Source organism: Podarcis liolepis, assembly GCF_965112155.1.
Source record: "Podarcis liolepis genome assembly, chromosome: 1".
Taxonomy (NCBI): Eukaryota; Metazoa; Chordata; class Lepidosauria; order Squamata; family Lacertidae; genus Podarcis; species Podarcis liolepis.
In genome coordinates this window covers 3,710,258-3,733,886 of record NC_139554.1, presented here as the reverse complement: position 1 = coordinate 3,733,886, position 23,629 = coordinate 3,710,258, and the positions used below count along the sequence as shown (strand labels likewise).

The window sequence follows — 23,629 nt, the reverse complement described above, 5'->3', positions numbered from 1 at the left end:
GAAGGTCTGGTGTAGATTTTTTTCAATTTTGTTGTTCTGTATGGGACAACGACAATAAAGATTATCGTATCGTAGTAAAAAGAAAGGAACAAGGAGTGCTCTCCAGTTGAGGACCTTAAAAGCTGGGGTAAGAGCTGCTGGACAGTGGAACGGACTCCTTCAGGAGGTGGTGGGCTCTCAACCATTGGAGGCTTTTAAGCAGAGGCTGGATGGCCATCTGTCATGGATGCTTTAGCTGAGATTCCTGCATTGCGGGGGGCTGGACTAGATGTCCCCCAGGAGCCCCTTCCAGTTCTGTGATTTTATGACTCTTATGGCCTGCTCCTTCCATGGAGTAAAACCCCACCCAGAATGGAGTTGGGCCATCCTGTCGCACAATTTGAACTCTCTGCCCGCTGAATCTCACCCAGTTCTTTCACAGAGAGGGCTTTCCTGCAGCCCAAAGGGGGCCTAGTGGAATCGTGGATGGGCCACGCTCCTTGGTGGAGGACGCAGCATCAGGCTTACCTCTTCCATTCTTTTGTTGTAAGTGTCTTTAGCCGTGGCAACAGCTGCAAGGTTGTTTGCTTCTGCCGTGGCCTGCAAGGGATCAGGAGGAAAGATCAGAAGAGGGAACCAGAAGAAGAAGAAGAAGAGTTTGGATTTGATATCCCGCTTTATCACTACCCGAAGGAGTCTCAAAGCGGCTAACATTCCCCTTTCCCTTCCTCCCCCACAACAAAGTGAGGCTGAGAGACTTCAAAGAAGTGTGACTAACCCAAGGTCACCCAGCAGCTGTATGTGGAGAAGTGGAGATGCGAACCCTGTTCACCAGATTACGAGACTACCGCTCTTAACCACTACACCACACTGACACCACCAGGAAGAGGGAAAAGGGTCACTGAGCCCAAGGGAAAAAACACACCAAGGAGAGGGAGTGGGGAGGAGCATCTTTAAGGCCTCCTCCAAACACCTTTTCCATTGCGCATCCACAATCAGTTGTGCTCACAGTGGCATCAGAGCAATTACAACACTATGCCTGGAAGACGTTACGCTATGTTTCCAATCCATTCACATTCTGTAGCTTTCTGCTGAAATCCTGTAACTTGGCATAGCTCAAATGTCCCAGTTTATTTCTTGCCCCACTTCTGTTTTTGTTTTTTGTTTTTGTTGCACTGCTGCAGCACTCTAGCATGCGCACACACACACACACCCTGGAGCAATGAAGCCCGGGGAAACACTGCAAAACAATGAAGAAAGTGGGATTGTGGAAGTGGCCCAAAGGGCCATAATGAATGTGATAGTGTGAACCCCTATAAATCCTTGAATGTGCTTCTAACAGAGAAGTTATGGTAACCTGCTGCTTTAAGAAACTGGTGATTTTGCAAGTCGCCGTCCCCCACTAGGACAGAAGGACAGTTAATACGTAAATCACGAAAATACACTTCATAAACATGGTGCAAATGGCTACACGTAAGACGGGTTCCCAACATGCACACTAACACAATGTACCTGATCACAGTGAATATCAAAACTTAGTCAGCAATGCTTATTGTGCATGTGTATTAAACATGAAATGAGGTAATGATGTATATGATTGGTGGAAATTGAAATGCTTTGTTTGAAACTTATAAATACCCCTGCCCGGACCCTTGGGCGGGGTTGCAGTTTTGCGAAAAGATTTGACTGTAACCTATTGCTTTGCAATAAACAACAATGGACTCCTAACTCCTCTTGTCTCTGAGTTTCATTGGCGTAACTCGGAAGAGAAGCTGTTTTTGGCTTACAACAGGATGACATGTGGACCATTTAGCACAAATGCATCTCTAGGTAAAGGCAAAGGGACCCCGCACCATTAGGTCCAGTCATGACTGACTCTGGGGTTGCGGCGCTCATCTCGCTTTACTGGCCGAGGGAGCCGGCGTACAGCTTCCGGGTCATGTGGCCAGCATGACTAAGCCGCTTCTGGCAAACCAGAGCAGCGCACGGAAACGCCGCTTACCTTCCCGCCGGAGTGGTACCTATTTATCTACTTGCACTTTGATGTGCTTTCGAACTGCTAGGTTGGCAGAGCAGGGACCGAGCAACAGGAGCTCACCCGTCGCAGGGATTCGAACCGCCGACCTTCTGATCAGGAAGTCCTAGGCTCTGTGGTTTAACCCACAGCGCCATCCGCGTCTCTAGTGCACAGCTATTGCATTAGTTGTGTGTTGCAGATGGCACCTATAAAAAACCCCAACCAACCCCACCAGTCAGGACCCCAACCCACTGTGGAGAGAACAATCCAAGTCGTGCAATGTGAGTAAAAATAAATACACCTCAGTTTGTTTAATAACTGTAATCAGTGCCGTGCGACTTACCTGCAGCATCGATTTGGGGTGAGGCAACTCCTCTCCTTGGTAGATCTTTATATAGGCCTGGGAAGAAGACAAGACAAGAAGACAGGACAGGCTGAGTTTATGCATGCACAGAAAAGTCCACAAAGGTCTGTAAAAACTCAGGAAAACAGGAAGCTCCAACTGGCTGACCTGCAAGGCTACCAGCTTGTGAGGACCACGAGGCTCATACGACTGCAGTCCTGGCTTGCTGGCTGCAGTGCCTTCCTGTATGCTTCTGGACTCACAGCTGTCCATGGAGGTGAAGGTCAATTCTGTGTCCAGGGCAGCTGTCTACCAGCTCCATCCTCAATGCAGGCTGAGACCCTCCCTTCCCGTGGACTGTCTTGCCAGAGTGGTGCATGCTCTGCTTATCTCCCGCTTGGACTACTGCCATGCGCTCTACATGGGGCTACCTTTGAAGGTGACCCGGAAACTACAACTAATCCAGAATGCGGCAGCTAGACTGGTGACTGGGAGCGGCCGCTGAGACCACATAACACCGGTCTTGAAAGACCTACACTGGCTCCCAGTACGTTTTCGAGCACAATTCAAAGTGTTGGTGCTGACCTTTAAAGCCCTAAACGGCCTCAGTCCAGTATCCCTGAAGGAGCATCTCCACCCCCATCGTCCAGCCCGGACACTGAGGTCCAGCACCGAGGGGCCTTCTGGTGGTTCCCTCACTGCGAGAAGCCAAGTTACAGGGAACCAGGCAGAGGGCCTTCTCGGTAGTGGCGTCCGCCCTGTGGAACACCCTCCCACCAGATGTCAAAGAGATAAGCAACTACCAGACTTTTAGGAGACATCTGAAGGCAGCCCTGTTTAGGGAAGCTTTTAATGTTTAATAGACTATTGTATTTTAATATTCTGTTGGAAGCCGCCCAGAGTGGCTGGGGAAACCCAACCAGATGGGCGGGGGTATAAATATTATTATTATTATTATTATTATTATTATTATTATTATTATATGTTCACCTTCAGGTGCTGGCTTTGACATTTAAGCTCTTCTAAGCCACGAAGGTCCAGGGGTGCTAGACTACAATTCCCATCATCCCTGACAACTGGCCATGCTGGCAGGGGCTGATGGGAGTTGGAGTCCAACTCCCATTGGAGGGCAGAAGGTTACCCACCCGCTGCTGTATGACCTCCCAACACAGGTGCTACGAAGAAAAAGGCCCTGCCCTTGAGCTTTTTACAAAGGACGCCCTCTTCATGAGGCCGAAGAGGAAGGAGGCATCCTGCCCAAGACGGCCCAGCAAGAATGGAGTTCCTGAGTCCGCCTCCTGACAGCTTGAGTCTCACCTTGAAATATTCCACCAGGCCTCGGCAGGTGATCTGGTTGCCATTGATCTCCTTGACGTCCAGGCTCTTGGGGCTGAGCAGCCAAGGGATGAGCACCTTCAGGTTCTTGATGAAGTCGTCGTCTATTTCTGTGGGGGAAGGCGAGTCAGTGGAAAAAGCAGTCCTCGCAAGCAAGCAGATGATGTCAAACGCTTTGGAGAATGACGTCAGTCCTACTGCTTATAAAGAATCTAGTGCTTATGTTACTACAGTGATACCTCGGGTTACATACGCTTCAGGTTACAGACTCCACTAAGCCAGAAATAATACCTCGGGTTAAGAACTTTGCTTCAAGATGAGAACAGAAATCGTGCTCCGGCGGTGTGGCGGCAGCAGGAGGCCCCATTAGCTAAAGTGGTGCTTCAGGTTAAGAACAGTTTCAGGTTAAGAACGGACCTCCGGAACAAATTAAGTACCGTATTTTTCGCTCTATAACACGCACCCGACCATAACACGCACATAGTTTTTAGAGGAGCAAAATCCGTAGGCATGCCACCCGTAGGCATTCCCTCCATAACACGCACAGACATTTCCCCTTACTTTCTAGGAGGAAAAAAGTGAGTGTTATGGTGCAAAAAATACGGTACTTAACCCGAGGTACCACTGTATCGGCAGCCAGGTGGATAATAGCCTAGTCCTGGAAATTGTCAAAAGTTCCTATGTGGAAGACATGGTTCGCTAATGTAGGAAACATTGATTTATTTATCGGATTGTCTAGTTAGAAGTGTAGTCTAGGGCAAAGCCAAATCAGGTGGCTTTGATGGAGACGGAGACAGACTAGTCTCCATTTTTTATTTTAACAATGACAACAATTTTATTATTTGCACTGCATCCATCTGACTGGGTTGCCCCAGCCGCTAGGGGAGCCATGCAAGTACTCGTCCCATTTTGTGTATTTATTCTGTATTTTTATGCTGTGAACTGCCCTGAGATCTTTGGATGAAGGGTGGTATACAAATTTAATGACTATTTTTAATATATAATGATGATGCACGCCTCGTTGTGGTTGTGCTATATGAACTCATCTTAAAAACTTGGCTATACGTAAGTGCATCTCTGTGATTTGTTTTTTTTACACGGAATATGTGCTACTTATGGTTCTCTTATTGTTTCTAAGATTATGCATTAGTTTGTCCATCTGTTTGTGGTAAAATATAATAAATAATAATAATAATAATAATAATAATAATAATAATAGCAAGTGACAGGCGCATGTCTGGTTTTGATGCTTTCATCATTTCAGCACCAGGCAGAGAACTACCATAGATGAGAGGTTAAAGGTAAAGGTAAAGGGACCCCTGACCATTAGGTCCAGTCATGACCGACTCTGGGGTTGCGGCGCTCATCTCGCTTTATTGGCCGAGGGAGCCGGCATACAGCTTCCGGGTCATGTGGCCAGCAGGACGTAGCCGCTTCTGGCGAACCAAAGCAGCACACGGAAACACCGTTTACCTTCCCACCGGAGCAGTACCTATTTATCTACTTGCATTTTGATGTGCTTTTGAACTGCTAGGTTGGCAGGAGCAGGGACTGAACAATGGGAGCTCACCCCGTTGCGGGGATTTGAACCGCCAACCTTCTGATCAGCAAGCTCAAGAGGCTCTGTGGTTTAACCCACAGCGCCACCCACGTCCCTTGCAGATGAGAGGTTGGTTACTACTAAAAATTGTAGGATTGGATTTGATTATGTTTTAACTTTTCTCGTCGGTTCTGGAACGGTTGCTTCGATTGTGTTTGAGATGCAGCTTGGGGTCTTACAGTGAAGGGAGGGATACAAATACATTTGAATAAAATAAATAACGGATGAGGAAATGGATCAGGCCAGCAGGTCGGACGGAGCCTCATGGCCTTGTAGTCCAAAACTGGAGGCACGAGGTTGGGAAAGGCCAGCTTAGGGCATAAGCTTGCAGGAGCCCTGACGGGAAGAGAGGAGTTTGCAAAAGCTATTAGGAGTCAAAGTGCAAGGAACCTGGATCTGGTGGGGATGTAGGTGGGAGAGAGACCTGGCACACAGGAGGCAATCGGAGAAAGGAAACTTGCAAACGAACCCACCTTTGAGTTTCCCATCGAAGTTTGGGTTGGTGGCCACTTTCAAGCCCGGGTGAGGTAAGAGGAAACAGGAGATGTTGGTGAAGCAAGAATGGATGTGTTTCCGGACGTTCTGAAGCTCTTCATGCTGGTTCCCCGAGACCTGAGAGCAAGTGGGCGGGCGGATTAGAAAGGCCGCTCTTTAGAGGGGGATCAACGGCTTGGGAAGTCATAGAATCATAGAGCTGGAAAAGGACCCCCAAGGGCCATCTGCAAGCAGGAATCGCAGCTAAAGAAGTCCTGGCCGGTGGCCATCCAGCCTCTGGGGAAAACCTCCAGTGCAGGAAAGCCCACCACCTCCAGAGGGAGTCCGTTCCCCAGTCGACAGCCTTGCTCCTTTGGAGTGGGGGAGTGCTGCCAAAACGGCCTCAGGCCAAATAGAAAGGTTCCCCACCCCTGGCCTAAAGGCAGGGCCGTCTTACGCATAGGCCTAAGTGGCGCAGGGCGCCAGGGTGCCAGATTTTGGAGGGCACCGCAGGCTGAGTGTCCGGGAAGGAGAGTCAGGGCACGCTCCCTTCCCCGCTCTGGGGCAGCCCACTCCCCTCCTCTCAGCCACCCATTGGAGCACGCTGCGTCTGGCTCAGGGAAGCCCCTTCGCGTCTTCTCCCACTGTAGCAGGAACCCCACACCCCAATCATTCAGTTTGTACAAACTTCACACACTCACACTCACACACTACATATGCCACACTTCTGTTATAAATTCATAGAAAAATCAACCATACATCGGATTTGCACTGTTCCATTTTCATTTTACTCCATATGACAAGGACTATCAAAGGGGGGTGGCTTGGTCAGCCATAATCCCTTCACCATCCCAGCACATCCACAGGAGCCCTGCCCAGTTGCTATGCCAACCCTGATGATCCCAGAGAGAAGACCATCAAGATCACAAAGGACTTGCATATGGGAGTGGATTCAGCACGGACTGGAATAAAGGACAATGGTCAGCTCTTCCCTCTGGGGGCAGGAAACTGCAAACTCCCCTTTGTCTCCTGGAAATGACTCATGGGGAGGGGGAAAGGAGGAACCAGCCAGGTGACAGGACACTCAGGTTACCACCACAACTCCTCCCTCAACCCCTCCTTTCTGTAATGTATGCATGATGTTTCTGGGGGTGGGCTTGACCTAGAGGATGGGAATTTCAAAAGTTTTTATAAGGTCTTGCACACCATCTTTCTGGGTCTTTCCTCTCTCCTGCAAGTGAGGGGAACACCCTGTTGCAACAGTTCAATAAAGGCCAAGCCTACAGGCTGCTGTTTTGCTCCAAGTTATCCTGGTTGGTGTCTTTGTTTTTGTCCAAGGGAGCCCTCAGATTTTTCCGGTAACACCACTAGGGCTGCCTGGGTGCCTGACAGGCGCGTTCGGGGGTGGGGACAGGGCGCCCCTCTCGGGCCGTGTCACTGCCTGCATGCCTCCCTGTGGAGTCTGCGAGTGGGGCAGAGGAGCGCCCTGTGCGATCCCGATGCCCAGCGAGGATGGCACAGCCGGCCGGCCACCTGATCTGCCTGCTGTCCCTCCTGTTGTTGCAGGAATTTATTTATAGGTTGGGGGGGGGTTGCCTCTCCAGCAGGTATCATGCACATGCAGCCTACTACCAAAATCATCACAATCACTTTTGTGACTTTTGTGATTTGTCCCAACAAAACACTTCATCACAGTTTCTTCCTATCTATTCAAAGGGCCTTTGCTGCACAATACCAAATGTAAGAATTCACTGATAAATGTCTCGATGTACTGGCTCACTGGGAAAACTTCAGAAATTCATCTAGACATGTGAGCTCAGCTACTCAGCAGCCCCTCTGCCTGAGTGATAATCCCTGGCATCCTGATACCTGAGTGCCAGGCAGGTAGCCATTCCAGAAATAACAAACCCAGATGAAGACAAAAGGGTGTGATTCACTTGGCTGGGAAACAGGGAAATGTAAAGATCTCTTTTGTTACACTTGATGGGTGTTTGGTGGAGGGCGAGGGGAACCATGGGGCAGGGTCCAGGATGCTCAGATTACTGCCACCAGACCTCCCCTTTCATGATGTAACCATGATGTATTAGTGATGTAGTTGGGGGGGTGTAACATGGGGATTAGCAGCTAATAAAAGTTTGGGTTCTCTTTTTTTATGATATTTATTAAAAGTTTAACAATTGCAAAAAAGAAGGGGGAAAAAGAGACAATAAAGAGTTACAATACATCCCAAAAAAATAAAAAGCAGAATAAAAAACAATACAGCACAACAATAAAAAAGAAAAACAAAACAAAACAAAAAAATTTAAAAACCAAAAACATTTAAAAACACATCCAGTATTTCCATATCTTTGTCTTTCATTTACTTGTTTCATCGACCTCCTCGCACCTCCCTTTTTTGTATTCTAATTCAGTTTAGCTATTTCAGCAAATCCTTTCCATCTTTCTCAATTTTTGTTCTTATTTAACCTTATCTTACCATAAAAAACCCTTAAAACTTAAAACTTAATACTTGTTTGTACATGACTCCTTATATCATTTCTACTAAAGCCAAACAGTTTCATTCAAACATTTTTCCTAATACTCGTTAAATTTACACTAATTCTCAAAATAAATTTTTAACAACTCTCTTCCAATCTTCATCCAACATCTCTTCTTCCTGGTCTCGGGTTTTGTCAGTCCTTCTTATCCCTTCCATCTAGTCCATCAACCTGGTGATCTTATGTCCGAGGCTCTTAAGTCTTTTCCATGTCCCTTCTGCAGATCTTCTTCTTGTTTATACCTGCACTTTACTTTGTCTTTTGTTGACCTTTTTCTTAATTTCTTTCCTTTCTCATTGGGGGGTAGGTCTTGGGAGGACTCCAATCCAAAAATATCTCCATCTCCCCTCAGCAGATCAGCCCATTCCCCACAGTACCATTCCCCACAGTCAACACTGTAATCCAGAAAGTATTTAAAAGCATGTTTCAAAGTCCTTCCAAAATTAAGAGCCCTCACAACTCCAGACCTCCCCCCGGTCCACTCCATATTCAAACTTCAATAACAGCGGCTTATGCTTCTGCAAGGCCTCGAGTCTCTCCATTTGTATTACTTGAGGTTCAACAGCAACCTCCTCCATTATCTTCTGCACTTGCACTTGCCCTGTCAAAACAGGTTCCTGGGTTGGTTCCTGAATGATTTCTGTATGGGTATTCGCCGTTTGTCCAAAGTTTTTAACTGCAACAGTCATCAAATCCATCTTCTCATGCATCTGCTCCAGCAAAGCGCTTAAATTTCTGTCTCTGACATCCCGTTTCCAGGTTTGAGACGGTGGAAATTTATCTTTCTTCACTCTCTCTCCTGCAGGCTTGAACAGTCAAAGATTCCCCCCCCCCCTTTTCTCCTGCTTCCAAGAGGGGTTTTGGTGGTAATAACTGCAGGAAATTTAGACCTTTATATACAACTTTCCAGACTTTAGGGTTCTCTTTTGTTTGGGGCTTCCATCTTGTTCCACCTGGTGGCAGGTGGGAGTCCTGTTGCGACCGTCTTCAGTAACGACCAAACCTACTGGCTGCTGTTTTGCTCTGGTATTCCTGGCTGGTGTCCTTGTTTTTTGTCCAAGGGAGTCCTCAGATTTCTCTGTTAATACTGTGGCACAGAGTTCCCCAGATGGGGACAGGTAAGGGGCACCGGGCATTTAGAGGGAGGCTTCGCGGGAGGCCATCTGGGCTGCGATCCAGGCGCCTCTTACTTACGTGCAGCGCTGAGTGCGCGTCGGACCGGAGAGATATTTGCACCACGGTGCCGGTTATGCTTAAGACAGCCCTGCCTAAAGGCACAAGGAAATGCTACCGCCTCCTTCTCCAAACTGGCTGAGAATGCAGGTTTCAAAAGGGGGGGGGGTCCCCTTTTCGTATCTCTTATCCAGGCCCCACCCCACCCACATCCAAAGGCTCCCACACAAGGATGCTCCATTCATCGTCACCTGACTACCCAGCTGAGTCACATGACACACCTGCAATTGACCAGGTGCTGCCTTTTAGCAACAGTTAGTTGCAAGTGTGGTTTGTTCCACTTCCCACTTTAATTTACTCATTTTTATTATTTTTTACTACTTGATGGGATTTAAATTGTTGGGAGTTTTGAGCATTTTTCTTTTAAAAAAGCAGGAGAAAACAAAAGCGTTAAGACCAACCTTGAGGCGCTTTTCCAAAAACCTGGCTCCACCATCTGCCCCGTAGGAAAACTCGTAAGGAAAGCTCCAGTCGCGAACAAGGAAAATGAGAGACTGCAAAAGGGACAAAGAGAATTACTCGTGTGCAAAGGGAAATAAGTCGCCCCAACTACACAGCCAAGCTCTGTCCCCAAGAAAACACTGAATACGCCACCCCAATCTCTGAACGCAGAAGGACTCTGGGGGGTCCCATGTGCTTCCCCAAGTTTGGCTTCCTTGGAATGAGGGTCAGTGGAGACTGTGCTGTCTTTTGGATATATGGCTTTATTTACACACATGTAAAGGTAAACGTAAAGCACCCCTGGACGGTTAAGTCCAGTAAAAGGTGACTATGGGGTTGTGGCACTCATCTCGCTTTCAGGCCAAGGGAGCCAGCGCTTGTCCACAGACAGCTTTCCAGGTCATGTGGCTAGCAGGACTATACCGCTTTTGGCCCAATGGGAAACCAAGACGGAAACCAGAGCGCACAGAAACACCATTTACCTTCCTGCCACAGTGGTACCTATTTATCTACTTGCACTGGTATGCTTTCGAACTGCCAGGTTGGCAGGAGCTGGGAAAGAGCAACGGGAGCTCACTCCATCGCGGGGATTCGAACCGCCGACCTTCCAATCAGCAACCCCAAGAGGCTCAGTGGTTTAGACCACAGTGCCACCCTGAGCATAAGACAGAGGGGCTCACAGCATCAACACCCCAGCACATTTGGTCCAGCCAGTCGAATACTTCCTGTTTCCTCCTGACTGGGACATACTTCCTTTTGCATGTGATTAGAGGTGGGCGTGACCTTACCTGTCCAGGTAACAAAAGGGACAAGGCATGCTGCCATCTCTCTCTCTTTGACTTCCTCCATCGTTGGAGCAGCTTATTAGCTAGATTTTAGCTGGGATTATCCCCATATGGGATAGATCCGCATGTGTATACTTTGTAACTAAATCTGCCTTCAGGGATCCAACTGTGAACTGATGATTTGTGAGTAAACTTTCTTCTTGTTACTTATGAATAAGATTGTGGTGTCTTTATTCTTTTAAGAGGGATAAAAGGGAACTTAGCAGGAATCTAATAGTGAGAGGCTTAAACAAGCCTGCAACCAGCTATCTGCTGTGCGTTTAAAAGGGGAATGTAAACTCTGCTAAGTAAAGGAACTTGCTCCCCTTTATCACACACACAGCCCAACAAGACAATGACAAAAATCCACCAACAGCATACAAATCAATATGGCTAACCTGATCCAAAACACCCACCCACCTCACTCACACACGAAAACAAAGATCATCACAGCCAACCACAAATGAATAACCACACCCGAGGCCAACCCCAACCTCTCTCACCACCAAATGAACACAAGTGAACAGCACAGAACCTTCACAAGCGACGCTGACACAAAACCCCACATATATTAAGTAAAATAGAAACATCGCCAACCGACCCCACCCATCTTCCACCCCTCCCCCTTTCCCCTTTTTCTTCCTAATGTCTCAACAAATGAAACTGATCTGTAAAAAATATTACTTGGAGAAAAAAGAGAGAGAGAAAGAGAGGCATTGCACATACTTTTGTAAACTAAGAAAATCTTTAATAAAAATACATACAGTTGTGCCCCGCAAGACGAATGCCTCGCAAGACGGAAAACTCGCTAGACGAAAGAGTTTTCCGTTTTGGAGGTGCTTCGCAAAACAAATTTCCTATGGGCTTGCTTCGCAAGACGACAATGTCTTGAGAGTTCCTGCTGGTTTTTTTTCCTCCCCCCCTTTTTCTAAGCTGCTAAGCCGCTTATCAGCTGATCCGATCAGCAGATAAGCCGCTAATAGCGCTAATCCGCTAATCCGTCAATGGGCTTGCTTCAGAAGACGAAAAAACCGCTAGACGAAGAGAATCACAGAACGGATTCTTTTCGTCTTGCGAGGCACCACTGTATAATGTAAATAAAGGAACTTGCTGGTGCAAGTTAGAAAGAATATTAATAAACAACATATCCTCTCCTGCCTCCCTGAACATTCCCAATGATACTGCCCACTGCACCATCAAGGTCTCCTCCACCCTGTGGCCCTCCAGAGTTTTTGGGTTACGGCTCCCATATTCCCTGGCAATTGGACACACAAACTGGGGCTGCTGGGAGCTGGAGCCTGGCTTTTAGATCATCTGCCACCCAGCAACACAGATGAAGTGGGGTGCTCCCTGCACACGCCCCTTACCTGAAAGGGCTTCAGGAACGTCTCCTCCATGGCCAGTCTCCCATATTCTGTGAAGAGCTGAAACAAGGAGCAGACCGGGGCAAAAATGATGAGAGAAAGAGAGAGAGAGAGAGAGAGAGAGAGAGAGAAAGAGAGAGAAAGAGAAAGAGAGAAAGAGAGAAAGAGAGAGAGAGAGAGAGAGAGAGAGAGAGATATTACCTGCAAGTGCTGGAGGTCGTCTTCTTGAACATTCTGGGACAAATTGTACACCTGGGTGCAAAACAACCCCACAAGCATGTAAGAATGACTGAAAGCAACCCTGGCTTCTCTTTCGTTGCCAGAATTCGACCCCACTATGGCGAGTGGGTGGGTGTCTCCCCCCTGCACGTGATCTTGTGCCTCTTTGCCAAGAATCAGCGATTTTTCAGAAGGGGTGAGGAGAGGCACCCCAAATCAGCTCTAACCACTGAACTACAAACCTTCCCCTAGAAATCAGTTTCGTAGACAAACAAGTGTGCCATCAATTATGCTAACTAGCAAGGTCTAATGACGTTGAAGAACTTTGCTGGAAACGGGAAGAGGAGCGGAAACTGTCACAATTCACGAATTCAGCAAAGGTCAGGAAGGGAAATCACACAAGCAAATATGACCAATACTCGCCAGCATTGTTTAAGTCCACAAACGTTACGTAAAGACCAACTAAGTTAGTTCTTGGTATGAGCTTTCGTGTGCATGCACACTTCTTCAGATACCTGAAGGTATCTGAAGAAGTGTGCATGCACACGAAAGCTCATACCAAGAACTAACTTAGTTGGTCTTTAAGGTGCTACTGGAAGGAATTTTTTTATTTTGACTATGGCAGACCAACACGGCTACCTATCTGTAACTGTTACGTAAAGAGTTACGTTATTTTCTGCATTCTTTTGGGCATGGATTCCCTTCCACTGAAATGCAATTGAGTTACCTTATGTGATTGTCTAATGAATGACGCTCATTGTAGCCACAGTGGATTGTGAGACCAAACAGGCAGCTTTTAGCAGAAACCAAACTGCAGCCGAGCAGAAACAGCTCTGGTTGCAAGAAACACAGGACAGGGCAGAAATCACGACCCCCTTGCGTCCCTTGCTGGGGCTTCGGGAGGCTGGCGGCTGTTTGCCTCCTGCTTACTAAGGTCAGCTGGTCGAACACAAAGCACCGCCCATCCTCTGCTCATGCCATCTTCACACACAACCCCCCTCCAACCCCCAGTCCCAACATCGCAGTTACCTGGATGGAGCTGATCATGGTACTGAGAGCAAAGACGGTGGCTGAATCTCGCAGGGTTGACTGGCTGTCAAAGGTCCCCTGAGTGTCCATCAGCAGCACAGCCACCTGCAGGAGATGGAATAATAATAATAATAATAATAATAATAATAATAATAATAATAATAATTTATTATTTGTACCCCGCCACTCTGGGCGGCTTCCACAGAGACCAAAAATACACTAAAATGTCACACATTAAAAACTTCCCTGAACAGGGCTGCCTTAAGATGTCTTCTGAATGTCAGGTAGTTGTTTATCGCTTTGACATCTAGTGGGAGGGCGTTCCATAGGGCGGGCGCCACCACCGAGAAGGCCCTCTGCTTGGTTCCCTGTAGCTCTGCTTCTCGCAGTGAGGGAACTGTCAGAAGGCCCTCGGAGCTGGACCTCAGTGTCCGGGCAGAACGATGGGGGTGGAGACACTCCTTCAGGTATACTGGACCGAGGCCGTTTAGGGCTTTAAAGGTCAGCACCAACACTTTGAATTGTGCTTGGAAATGTACTGGGAGCCAGTGCAGGTCTTTCAAGACTGGTGTTATATGGTCTCGGTGGCCGCTCCCAGTCACCAGTCTAGCTGCCGCATTCTGGATTAATTGCAGTTTCCAGGTCACCTTCAAAGGTAGCCCCACGTAGAGCGCATTGCAGTAGTCCAAGCGGGAGATAACCAGAGCATGCACCACTCTGGCCAGACAGTCCGCCGGCAGGGAGGGTCCCAGTACATTTGGGGAAAGGGTTTCCAAGATTGTCCTTTATTTATTTAGAGCAGCGGTTCCCAAACTTTTTCAGGCCACTGCCTCCTTGTTTGCATGATCTCATTTCCACTGCCCCCCGCCACCCTACCCTATAAAAAGCATTATACACTGCCGACCTACTAAACAATTTTGGAATGAAATATATGAAGAAATCAAAAAAATGTTCAAAATATCTTTTTAGTAAAAAAACAGAGGCATTCCTTTTAGGTGTAATCACAAACCATATTCCTGGCAATCAAAGGAAAGTATTCCTCTATGCGACAACAGCTGCCAGGATGCTCATTGCAAAAAATTGGAAAGGGGGGGGAATCCCATCAATAAAAGAATGGCAAATCAAATTTTGTGAATATATATATCTGGAGTAAAGGTTAAAGAAATTGAAAAATGGTGCAAGAGGTATAAAAGATAGAGGTAATCTACACTAGACACAACAATATAGAAAGATTATAAACTATGAGGTCTCAGAACAAAAGAAGGAAGTCAATATGTGTATATGTACGTAACGATTAGTATGACAATATAGTTTTCTTTGTAGGTGTGATTTTTCTTTTTGTTTTCTTTTTTGTTTTCTTTTTATCTTTGTTTTGCTTTGTCTTGTTTGTTCTGCTTTGTTTTGGACTTTATGCTTGTAATCTATTTTTTAAAATAATAATAATAATAATAAAGCATTATGCAGAATATCAGTTTGCATGACTCACTAAGGAAGATAATAACATAATAAAATCCAAACCAATAACAATTAATTGCACATTTCTTCAAAATCCCAAACTATGTGGTTTAATTGATTAAACAAAATGGATGAACTTGGTCCAGTGATACCAGCTTTCCAAAGTCTGAGACATTTGCATGGAAGAGCGCAGTCAAACATAACTATGCACGACTGCTAGTTAGTGCATGAAGGGGTTAAGGACCACAGAGCTATATTGCTAGATAAGACTCGGTTAGGTCATGCCCCCTCTCCTCTGGAGAGGAAGCAAAGTTTCTTTCTACTTCCTCTCTCTCTCTCTCTCTCTCTCTCTGTGCAGCATGTAATAAAGAAGAGTGTTTATATGCTTGCTCCCAAGCTTATAACACGTTTGAAACTATATTCTGTATTTTCTGCCCAAAAGTATTTTGCCTGTGCTTTCCTTGCTGCTGCAAGGAACAATGCATGACAGACCTTGAATCTGTAAGTAAAGCATTTTAAACTTACTTAACAGTGTGCACATTGCAAGAGGGGTAGAAAGAGTCAGCTGCTGTGTTCAGCTGACAGGATAAAAAGATTTAACTATCTATGTTACCAATGCTATACTACTGCTTAACTTTTATTAGTTTAAGACTCTGCTACGGGGGGGGGGGGGAATCTCTGTATGCTAGCCCTGCATTTTGAATCTAGGCACCCAGCCAATTCATTTGTTGTTCACCCACACATGCAGGTCCACAGGGATAGATATATTTTAATTCCCCCACAATTTGCAATTTTATTCCTCCACAAGAAGTGGTACCACCCACTTTAGGAACCACTGAGGTAGACCAACCGGATCAGCCGAAAGGACTGCACAGTGATAGCTGTGAGTAATAATAATAATAATAATAATAATAATAAATAATAAATGTTTATTTATACCCCACCCTTCCTGGTTCAGAAAACCTGGCTCAGGGCGGCTAACAACAAATTTAAAACACTTAATTGATGCGACAATAAACAGCATAAAATACAGTATAAAACGTGAATAACAATAAATTCAGAATTTGAAAATCAGTTTAGGGGGGAAATCCATCCAATAAACATTCGATGATCACAAGGGCTAGCTGGCTAAGTTAGTCCTGTTTGGGCCATTGAGGAGACCAGGGGAGAATTAACTGTGGGATCCCAGAGCGGGTAATTTTCATAAGAAGGGGAGAGGAATAAAAGATCAGGCTAAGTTCAAATTGAAAGCCAGGTGGAATAGCTGTGTCTTACAGGCCCTGCGGAAGGAGGTTAAATCCTGCAGGGCCCTGGTCTCCTGGGACAGAGTAGCTCCAAGGAGTTGCCTACCTTGTTCCCATCGGGCTTGTCCACGAGGAAGACTTCGCTCCAGATCTGGATACCTGTCGTCTCCCGCTCCGAGCCGCCTCTCCAGGAGAAGCCCGTCAGAGGCTCATTGTAGTCGCCAACCCAGTCGGCCAACTCCTGCAAGGTGGAGAGATGGCAAGCGGTAGTTGATTCTGTTGGTTCCCGTAACTGGCGGGCCAAATCAGGCCAAGATTAGCATCCTAGGTAAAGGTAAAGGGTAAAGGGACCCCTGACCATTAGGTCCAGTTGTGACCGACTCTGGGGTTGCAGCGCTCATCTCGCTTTACTGGCCGAGGGAGCTGGCTTTCCGGGTCATGTGGCCAGCATGACTAAGCCACTTCTGGCGAACCAGAGCAGCGCACAGAAACACCATTTACCTTCCCGCCGGAGCGGTACCTATTTATCTACTTGCACTTTGACGTGCTTTTGAACTGCTAGGTTAGCAGGAGCTGGGACCGAGCAACAGGAGCTCACCCCATCGCGGGGATTCAAACCGCCAACCTTCTGATTGGCAAGTCCTAGGCTTTGTGGTTTAACCCACAGCGCCACCCGCATCCCCCCACGTCAGTGCTGTCCCACGTACAATCCATAGGGCTTACTTTGGAGGCTTTTTTCAGTGGAAAAGTTGGGAAAAGCAGGAAGCATACCAGATCCACCATATTCTTTTAATTGGATTTAATATTGCATCTTTACAGTGCTGTAACGTGTCCTGGGACCTTACGGTGAAAAGATCCTGGTTGGCGTCTCTGTTGCATTTGAATGGCTTTTAGACGTGTGTTCCTGTTCTTTTTGCTTTAAATTGTTTTTATAGATACCTATAATGGCTTAAATAGATGCAAATGTTCCAGCAGCCTCGTTTCAAGTGCACAATTGTTCTGAGCATGCTTTTATTGCACTGTAAATTGTTCCGGGATGCCATGTGGATATTGATGGGTAAAGGAAATAAATCAATGACAATGAAAACACACACTATTTTCCACTATTACGGCTGGGAAGCTGGGGCTACACGCAGATCAATAGCTCTCAAGATCTTGGCAACGTGTCTGCTTAGGGTGCCAAATGTCTGGGGTGTCCCCGGAGATGTCAGAACAGCCCGCTGTGTTTCATTCTGGACGCTGGACAGATCCCCTCGACATTAGGACTGGCCAGACATTTATGTGAGTTCTGGGACAAGGAGCTGGCCCCTAGCCCACATCCCCTAGCCCGAAGAGGCGAGCCAGGCATTGCTCCTTACAGCACCTTCCCTGCTTAACACCCAAGTGGCAAGCGCATGGTATTAGAATTCCTGCTTCGTGATTGCAGTCATGGGATTGTTGTCTTTCACATGACAGTGTATGTTTTGACTCCACAGAGTGGGAAGTGACGGAGACAGGATGTTTGTGTTACTGTGTTCCGTGAAGTGGGACTATTGTCCTTTGTTCTTTTTCTCTTTGCTGTCTGATGCTAGAGAGAGAGGGAGCCATGTTGCAGTGCTCCGTGTGTGTTGATATGTAAATAAAGTAGATTAGCCAAAATGCTGAGTTGCTGAGGTCTGTTACGCGCATGATGCACAAACTCTGCGGATCCCTAAGTGCGCCAGTGTCGGTTAGCATCGGTCGCTGTGATGTTCGGGCAGAAGAATGCTTTTGAAGCTCCTGAACGAACGACCAGGAGGGAGAGAACATGCCAGTCGGGCATGTGTCTCTGCCAGGGTCCTACTCGAGTGTAGGCTGAACTCCTTACACACAGCTCACACTTCACCACCACCCCAGCAGGAGAAAGCCTGCAGGAACCATCAGGAGCAAGCCAGTTCACCGGCCTCCCCATCCCCACCCTCCATTGCCTGGGACCCTTAAAAGGAAGAGTTACTTATTCTTGCTCTCTCTTAAATGTTTTAATGTGGAATTGTAATCCTGCTGTCTTTTTGGCAGGAAAACAAATGCATTTTATTGCTTCTGAAATGTTCAGATTTAGCATTATTTTTATTGTTGTTATTATTATTACTTTAGTATTTATTAAATGTATATGCCACCCTTCATCCAAAGATCGCAGGGTGGTTTACAGTATAAAAGAAATTCAAAATTCAAAGCCTAACAACCCCCTAAACAAACAACCCCCCCAAAAAATATTATTATTATTAATATTATTAATTTAATAATTTAATATTATTGTTAATATTATATTATTATTATTACTTATTACATTTATTTCATAGCAGCACAGAATCGTAGCGTTAGAAGGGATCCCAAGGATCATTTAGTCTGACCTCCTGCAATGTTGGAATGTCAACTAAGGCATCCACGGCATCCATCAAACCTTTGCATTGGTTTATTTCTATTTGCGTCTTTCACTTCATTTCATTTATTAATTGCTTTTCCCTGCCAGCCCGACTCAGTGGCTTACACACAGCAGCGTAGCGTGAGTTGTCAGCACACGGGGCAACGCAAGTAATTTGCGCCCCCTAACCCGGGGCAACGCAAGTAATTTGCGCCCCCCCTAACCCCTAACCTGCGAGTTGCCGCTGGCGCTGCCGCCCAAACGACGCCGCTTGCCCGGAGGAGGAGGGGGGCAGAGAGGCGAGGAAAATGCAACATGGCCCAGCAGCTGCAGCAGCAGCGGCGGAGGCGGGGCTGTGAGGAGGGGCTGCCTGGCGCGTCCTCCGCGGCGAGCGCTGAGAGCCGCTGCCTGCCGGGCGCCTTCAGCCCAGACGCGCGCACAGCTCGTCGGTTCCGCGAGACATGCGGCTCTGCTACAGCCTGCGCCCGAGGCTCTTCGGCGACTCCGGAGGCAGCGAGCGCGCCCCCCCAGATGTTGAAGAAAGTGCCAGCCAGGGTGTGAACCATCCCTGAGAATTTTCCTCACTCTACTGAGGCAACCTTCTTCCGCTATTTCATCCAGCGGATTCATGGGACAGCCCATAATATAATATTGCGAGGACAGTGGACAGATCCCAAAAGCTGATTTGGTCCTGCCCTTGTGGGCAGGCCCTGAAGATGCGGAACAAGGCTATGTGAGGTCCACCTACCATGTTGTACATGTATCTCAGCATGAAGTCCATCAGGAACGACTTGCCCTTCCGGAAAGCCCCCGCCACAGAGACGGCCACCACCTCGCGGTCTCGGACGGCTTCCGAAAGCAAGATGCGGTTGAGGGCCTCTTCGTCCAGCTCAAAGGAGTGGTCATCCTTCACGATGAGCACCTGCACCGGGCGGGCCTTCCCGTCGGACTCCTCCTCCTCCGAGCTCCACTCGTAATTCTTTTCGGAGAACCCACCTGTGTTGGGAGAGAGCAGCCCCCAGGGTCAGGTCCCAGCAACAGAAGGTAGAGCTCAATCAGGCCCCTTCAACCACCGCCCTCCAGCTCCCATCAGCCCCAGCCATCATGCCCAACAGCCAGGAATCATAGAATCGTACAGTTGCAAAGAACCCTCAAGAATCATCTAGTCCAACCCTCTGCAATTGTCATACACTGGAGGATGGATGGTGGAGGATGGAGGATGGTTGAAGGATGGATGGCGGCTAACAGATTGAGGTTGAATCCTGACAAGACAGAAGTACTGTTCTTGGGGGACAGGGGGGCGGGCAGGTGAGGAGGACTTTCTGGCCCTGAATGGGGTAACTGTGCCCCTGAAGGACCAGGTGTGCAGCCTGGGAGTCATTTCGGACTCACAGCTGTCCATGGAGGCACAGGTCAATTCTGTGTCCAGGGCAGCTGTTTACCAGCTCCATCTGGTACGCAGGCTGAGACCCTCCCTGCCCGCGAACTGTCTCACCAGAGTGGTGCATGCTCTGGTTATCTCCCACTTGGACTACTGCAATGCGCTCTACGTGGGGCTACCTTTGAAGGTGACTACAACTACAACTAAGCCAGAATGTGGCAGCTAGACTGGGGACTGGGAGCAGCCGCCAAGACCACATAACACCAGTCTTGAAAGACCTACATTGGCTCCCAGTACGTTTCCGAGCACAATTCAAAGTGTTGGTGCTGACCTTGAAAGCCCTAAACGGCCTTGGTCCAGTATACCTGAAGGAGCGTCTCCACCCCCATCGTTCTGCCCGGACACTGAGGTCCAGCTCCCTGCGAGAAGTGAGGTTACAGGGAACCAGGCAGAGGGTCTTCTCGGTAGTGGCGCCCGCCCTGTGGAACGCCCTCCCAGCAGATGTCAAGGCAATGAACAACTATTTTACTTTTAAAAGACAACTGAAGATGTTTTTAATGTCTGATGCTGTATTGTTTTTAATATTCGGTTGGAAGCCACCCAGAGTGTCTGGGGAAACCCAGCCAGATGGGTGGGGTATAAATTATTATTATTATTATTATTATTATTATTATTATTATTATTATTATTGACACAATGCAGGAATCTCAACCAGAACATCCTTGACACATGGCCATCCAGCCTCTACTTAGAAACCTGCAAGGAAAGAGCGTCCACCACCTCTCATGGGAGTCTGTTCCACTGTCTAACAACTCTTACTGTCAGAAAGTTATTCCTGATGTTTAGCTTGACTCTCCTTTGTTGGGATTTGTAGCCCAGAACACCTGGGGGAAGGTTCTAGATTCAGGTAGGTAGCCGTGTTGGTCTGACACAGTCAAAATATTTTTAAAAATTAAAAAAATTGTCCAGTAGCACCTTAGATACCAACTAAGTTTGCCTTATAGAAACCACCTAGGGACGCAGGTGATACTGTGGTCTAAACCACTGAGCCTCTTGGGCTTGCTGATCAGAAGGTCAGTGGTTCGAATCCCCGTGACAGGGTGAGCTCCCATTGCTCTGTCCCAGCTCCTGCCAACCTAGCAGTTCGAAAGCACACCAGTGCGAGTAGATAAATAGGTACCACTGTGGCAGGAAGGTAAATGGCACTTCTGTGTGCTCTGGTTTCCATCACGGTGTCCCGTTACGCCAGAAGCGGTTTAGTCCTGCTGGCCACATGACCCAGAAAGCTGTCTGCGGACAAACACTGGCTCCCTTGGCCTGAAAGCAAGATGAGCCCCATAGTCACCTTTGACTGGGCTTAACTATCCAGGGGTCCTTTAACTTACCTTTAGTAAAGGTAAAGGGACCCCTGACCATTAGGTCCAGTCATGACCGACTCTGGGGTTGCAGCGTTCATCTCACTTTATTGGCCGAGGGAGCCGGTGTTTGTCCGCAGACAGCTTCCGGGTCATGTGGCCAGCAGGACTAAGCCGCTTCTGGCGAACCAGAGCAGCATACGGAAATGCCGTTTACCTTCCCGCCAGAGCGGTACCTATTGATCTACTTGCACTTTGATGTGCTTTCGAACTGCTAGGTTGGCAGGAACAGGGACCGAGCAACGGGAGCTCACCCCGTAGCGGGGATTCGAACCACCGACCTACTGATCCACAAGTCCTAGGCTCTGTGGTTTAACCCATGTCTAACTTACCTTTAGAAACCACCTAGCCCAGGTAGCCTTCCTGGATCAGAAGTGGCTCTCTGGGGTCTCGGGCATAGAAGGTCTTTTGCACCAGCTTCTACCTGAACCTTATTTTAAGGAGAGATGAAAGACTGAACCCTGGCTATTCTGTATGCAAAGTACATACACACTCTTTTACTGAGCTATGGGCCCGTCCATCCTTGCCATTCAATCTGGTTGCAAACTCACTGTCAATTATCGGTGAATTTGGCAGCATTTTAAAGCTGCTTTTGCACTGCGAGAAACCAGCCCCCGCCTTAGCATGAGCCAGCACAGAAACCGACTTCCAAGAAAGCTATTTCTGGCCCCAACTGATTCTCATTTGCCTGGAAATAAAGGGACTTGGTCCATCACACACAACCCAAGGTGTGCTTTCAAGCCAATCTGGTCTTCCTTTGGTTTGGCAACATCTTAGGGAATGTCACCTCTGCAATTATACCGCCCATTAAGCTGTTTGGTTTAAAAAGTCATCGGGGAAGTTTTCCTTAAATAATTTAAACAACAACAACACACCAAACCTGTATTTATCACATGTGCAATTTGCCACCAAGCTGAACAGAAACTTCAACCATAATAGTTGGGCATCTTTGATTTATTCCATGTATATCCCACCATTTTGTGGCACACAAAGAATCACAGCGTTGGAAGGGACAACAACCTTGAGAAGTAGGTTAGACCAAGAGGCAATGGAGCTGGAAAAAAATTTCCAGTTGATGCCAGCTTCCGGGCAGGAAGGAAATACTTTTTAATCTAAGCTGTATTCCGGGAATATTGACATTCCATTTTAGTTGCAGCTGCTGCCAAAAGGAAATTAGCTTTGGTGAGATCTTAGCTAGCGTCCGTGGTCAGTGACAGTGAACTCCATCATTAAGTCATGTCATCATACAGTTGTAGAGTTGGAAGGGACCCAGGGGTCATCTAGTCCAACCCCCTTAAATGCAGGAATCACAGCTAGACAAAATGAATGGACTATGCAGAACTGGATAAAATGAAAGGAAGGATTCGAAACCTGCGGGACCAGAGATTTACAGAAGATTGGAAGAAGTATATGAACTATCTGAAGAGCAATTGTAATCAACAAATTACGCTTAGTAGGACTACAAGAAGTTCTGTAAGGAGAAATATTTGAAACATTACAACGTAGAAAAAGAATAGAGATATTAGTTATGAGATTTAAATGTAAGAGGGAAAGTAAGAAATGTATACTAAGAGATTAGATTGGAAAATGTTCAGATGAGATTGATGGAAGTCAAAAAAACGTATAAGATGTAAAAGTATGTTTAATTACTATTGAAAATGATATGTTAAAAAACTAATAAAAATATAAAAAATAAAAATAAAGCGGGATATCAAATCCAAAATTCTTCTTCTGCAAGGAAGAACAGCTCTCACTGACGTTCTTCCTGGTGTTTATGCCCAAGAAGAGTTTAAGAAGTGTTTGCCGGATCAGGCCAATGGCATATCTAGTCCAGCATCCTCTTCTCACATTGGCCAACCGGGTGCCTCTGGGAGGCAGGACTTTTCCCTCCCGTGGTTTTTGGCAACTGGTATTCAGAATCAATGTTGCCTTTAACTGTGGAGGCAGAGCACAGCTACTGGGACTAGTAGCCATGGGTAGTGTTATGCTCCACGAATCTGTCTAATCCTCTTTTAAGGCCATCCGAGCCTTACCTCTTTTTTTAATTATACATTAAGATACCTACTAATGACAAACCTAGACAGCATCTTAAAAAGCAGAGACATCACCTTGCCAACAAAGGTCCGTATAGTTAAAGCTATGGTTTCCCCAGTAGTGATGTATGGAAGTGAGAGCTGCACCATAAAGAAGGATGATCACTGAAGAATTGATGCTTTTGAATTCTGGTGCTGGAGGAGACTCTGGAGAGTCCCATGGACTGCAAGAAGATCAAACCTCTCCATTGTGAAGGAAATAAGCCCTGAGTGTTCACGGGAAGGGCAGATCCTGAAGCTGAGGCTCCAGTACTTTGGCCACCTCA

The 23,629-nt window shown here is 47.1% G+C and overlaps 1 protein-coding gene across 4 annotated transcripts in view; it reads right to left on the bottom strand.

Annotated features, from left to right (window-relative positions):
* The window catches only part of ATL1 (atlastin GTPase 1), a 37,865-nt gene that overhangs the window by 9,417 nt on the left and 4,819 nt on the right, over positions 1 to 23,629 (bottom strand). For all 4 annotated transcript variants that reach the window (XR_014528831.1, XM_083515171.1, XM_083515173.1 and 1 more), the window contains exons 2-11: positions 19,223 to 19,470; positions 16,201 to 16,335; positions 13,396 to 13,500; positions 12,349 to 12,399; positions 12,151 to 12,207; positions 9,920 to 10,012; positions 5,748 to 5,886; positions 3,657 to 3,784; positions 2,340 to 2,396; positions 508 to 579 (exon numbers count right to left, since the gene is read on the bottom strand). Coding sequence is in view for 3 of the 4 variants with exons in the window: in XM_083515171.1 (XP_083371297.1) it covers positions 508 to 579; positions 2,340 to 2,396; positions 3,657 to 3,784; positions 5,748 to 5,886; positions 9,920 to 10,012; positions 12,151 to 12,207; positions 12,349 to 12,399; positions 13,396 to 13,500; positions 16,201 to 16,335; positions 19,223 to 19,470 (1,085 nt within the window). In the remaining variant the exon portion in view is untranslated. The remainder of the gene's footprint in view (positions 1 to 507; positions 580 to 2,339; positions 2,397 to 3,656; positions 3,785 to 5,747; positions 5,887 to 9,919; positions 10,013 to 12,150; positions 12,208 to 12,348; positions 12,400 to 13,395; positions 13,501 to 16,200; positions 16,336 to 19,222; positions 19,471 to 23,629) is intronic.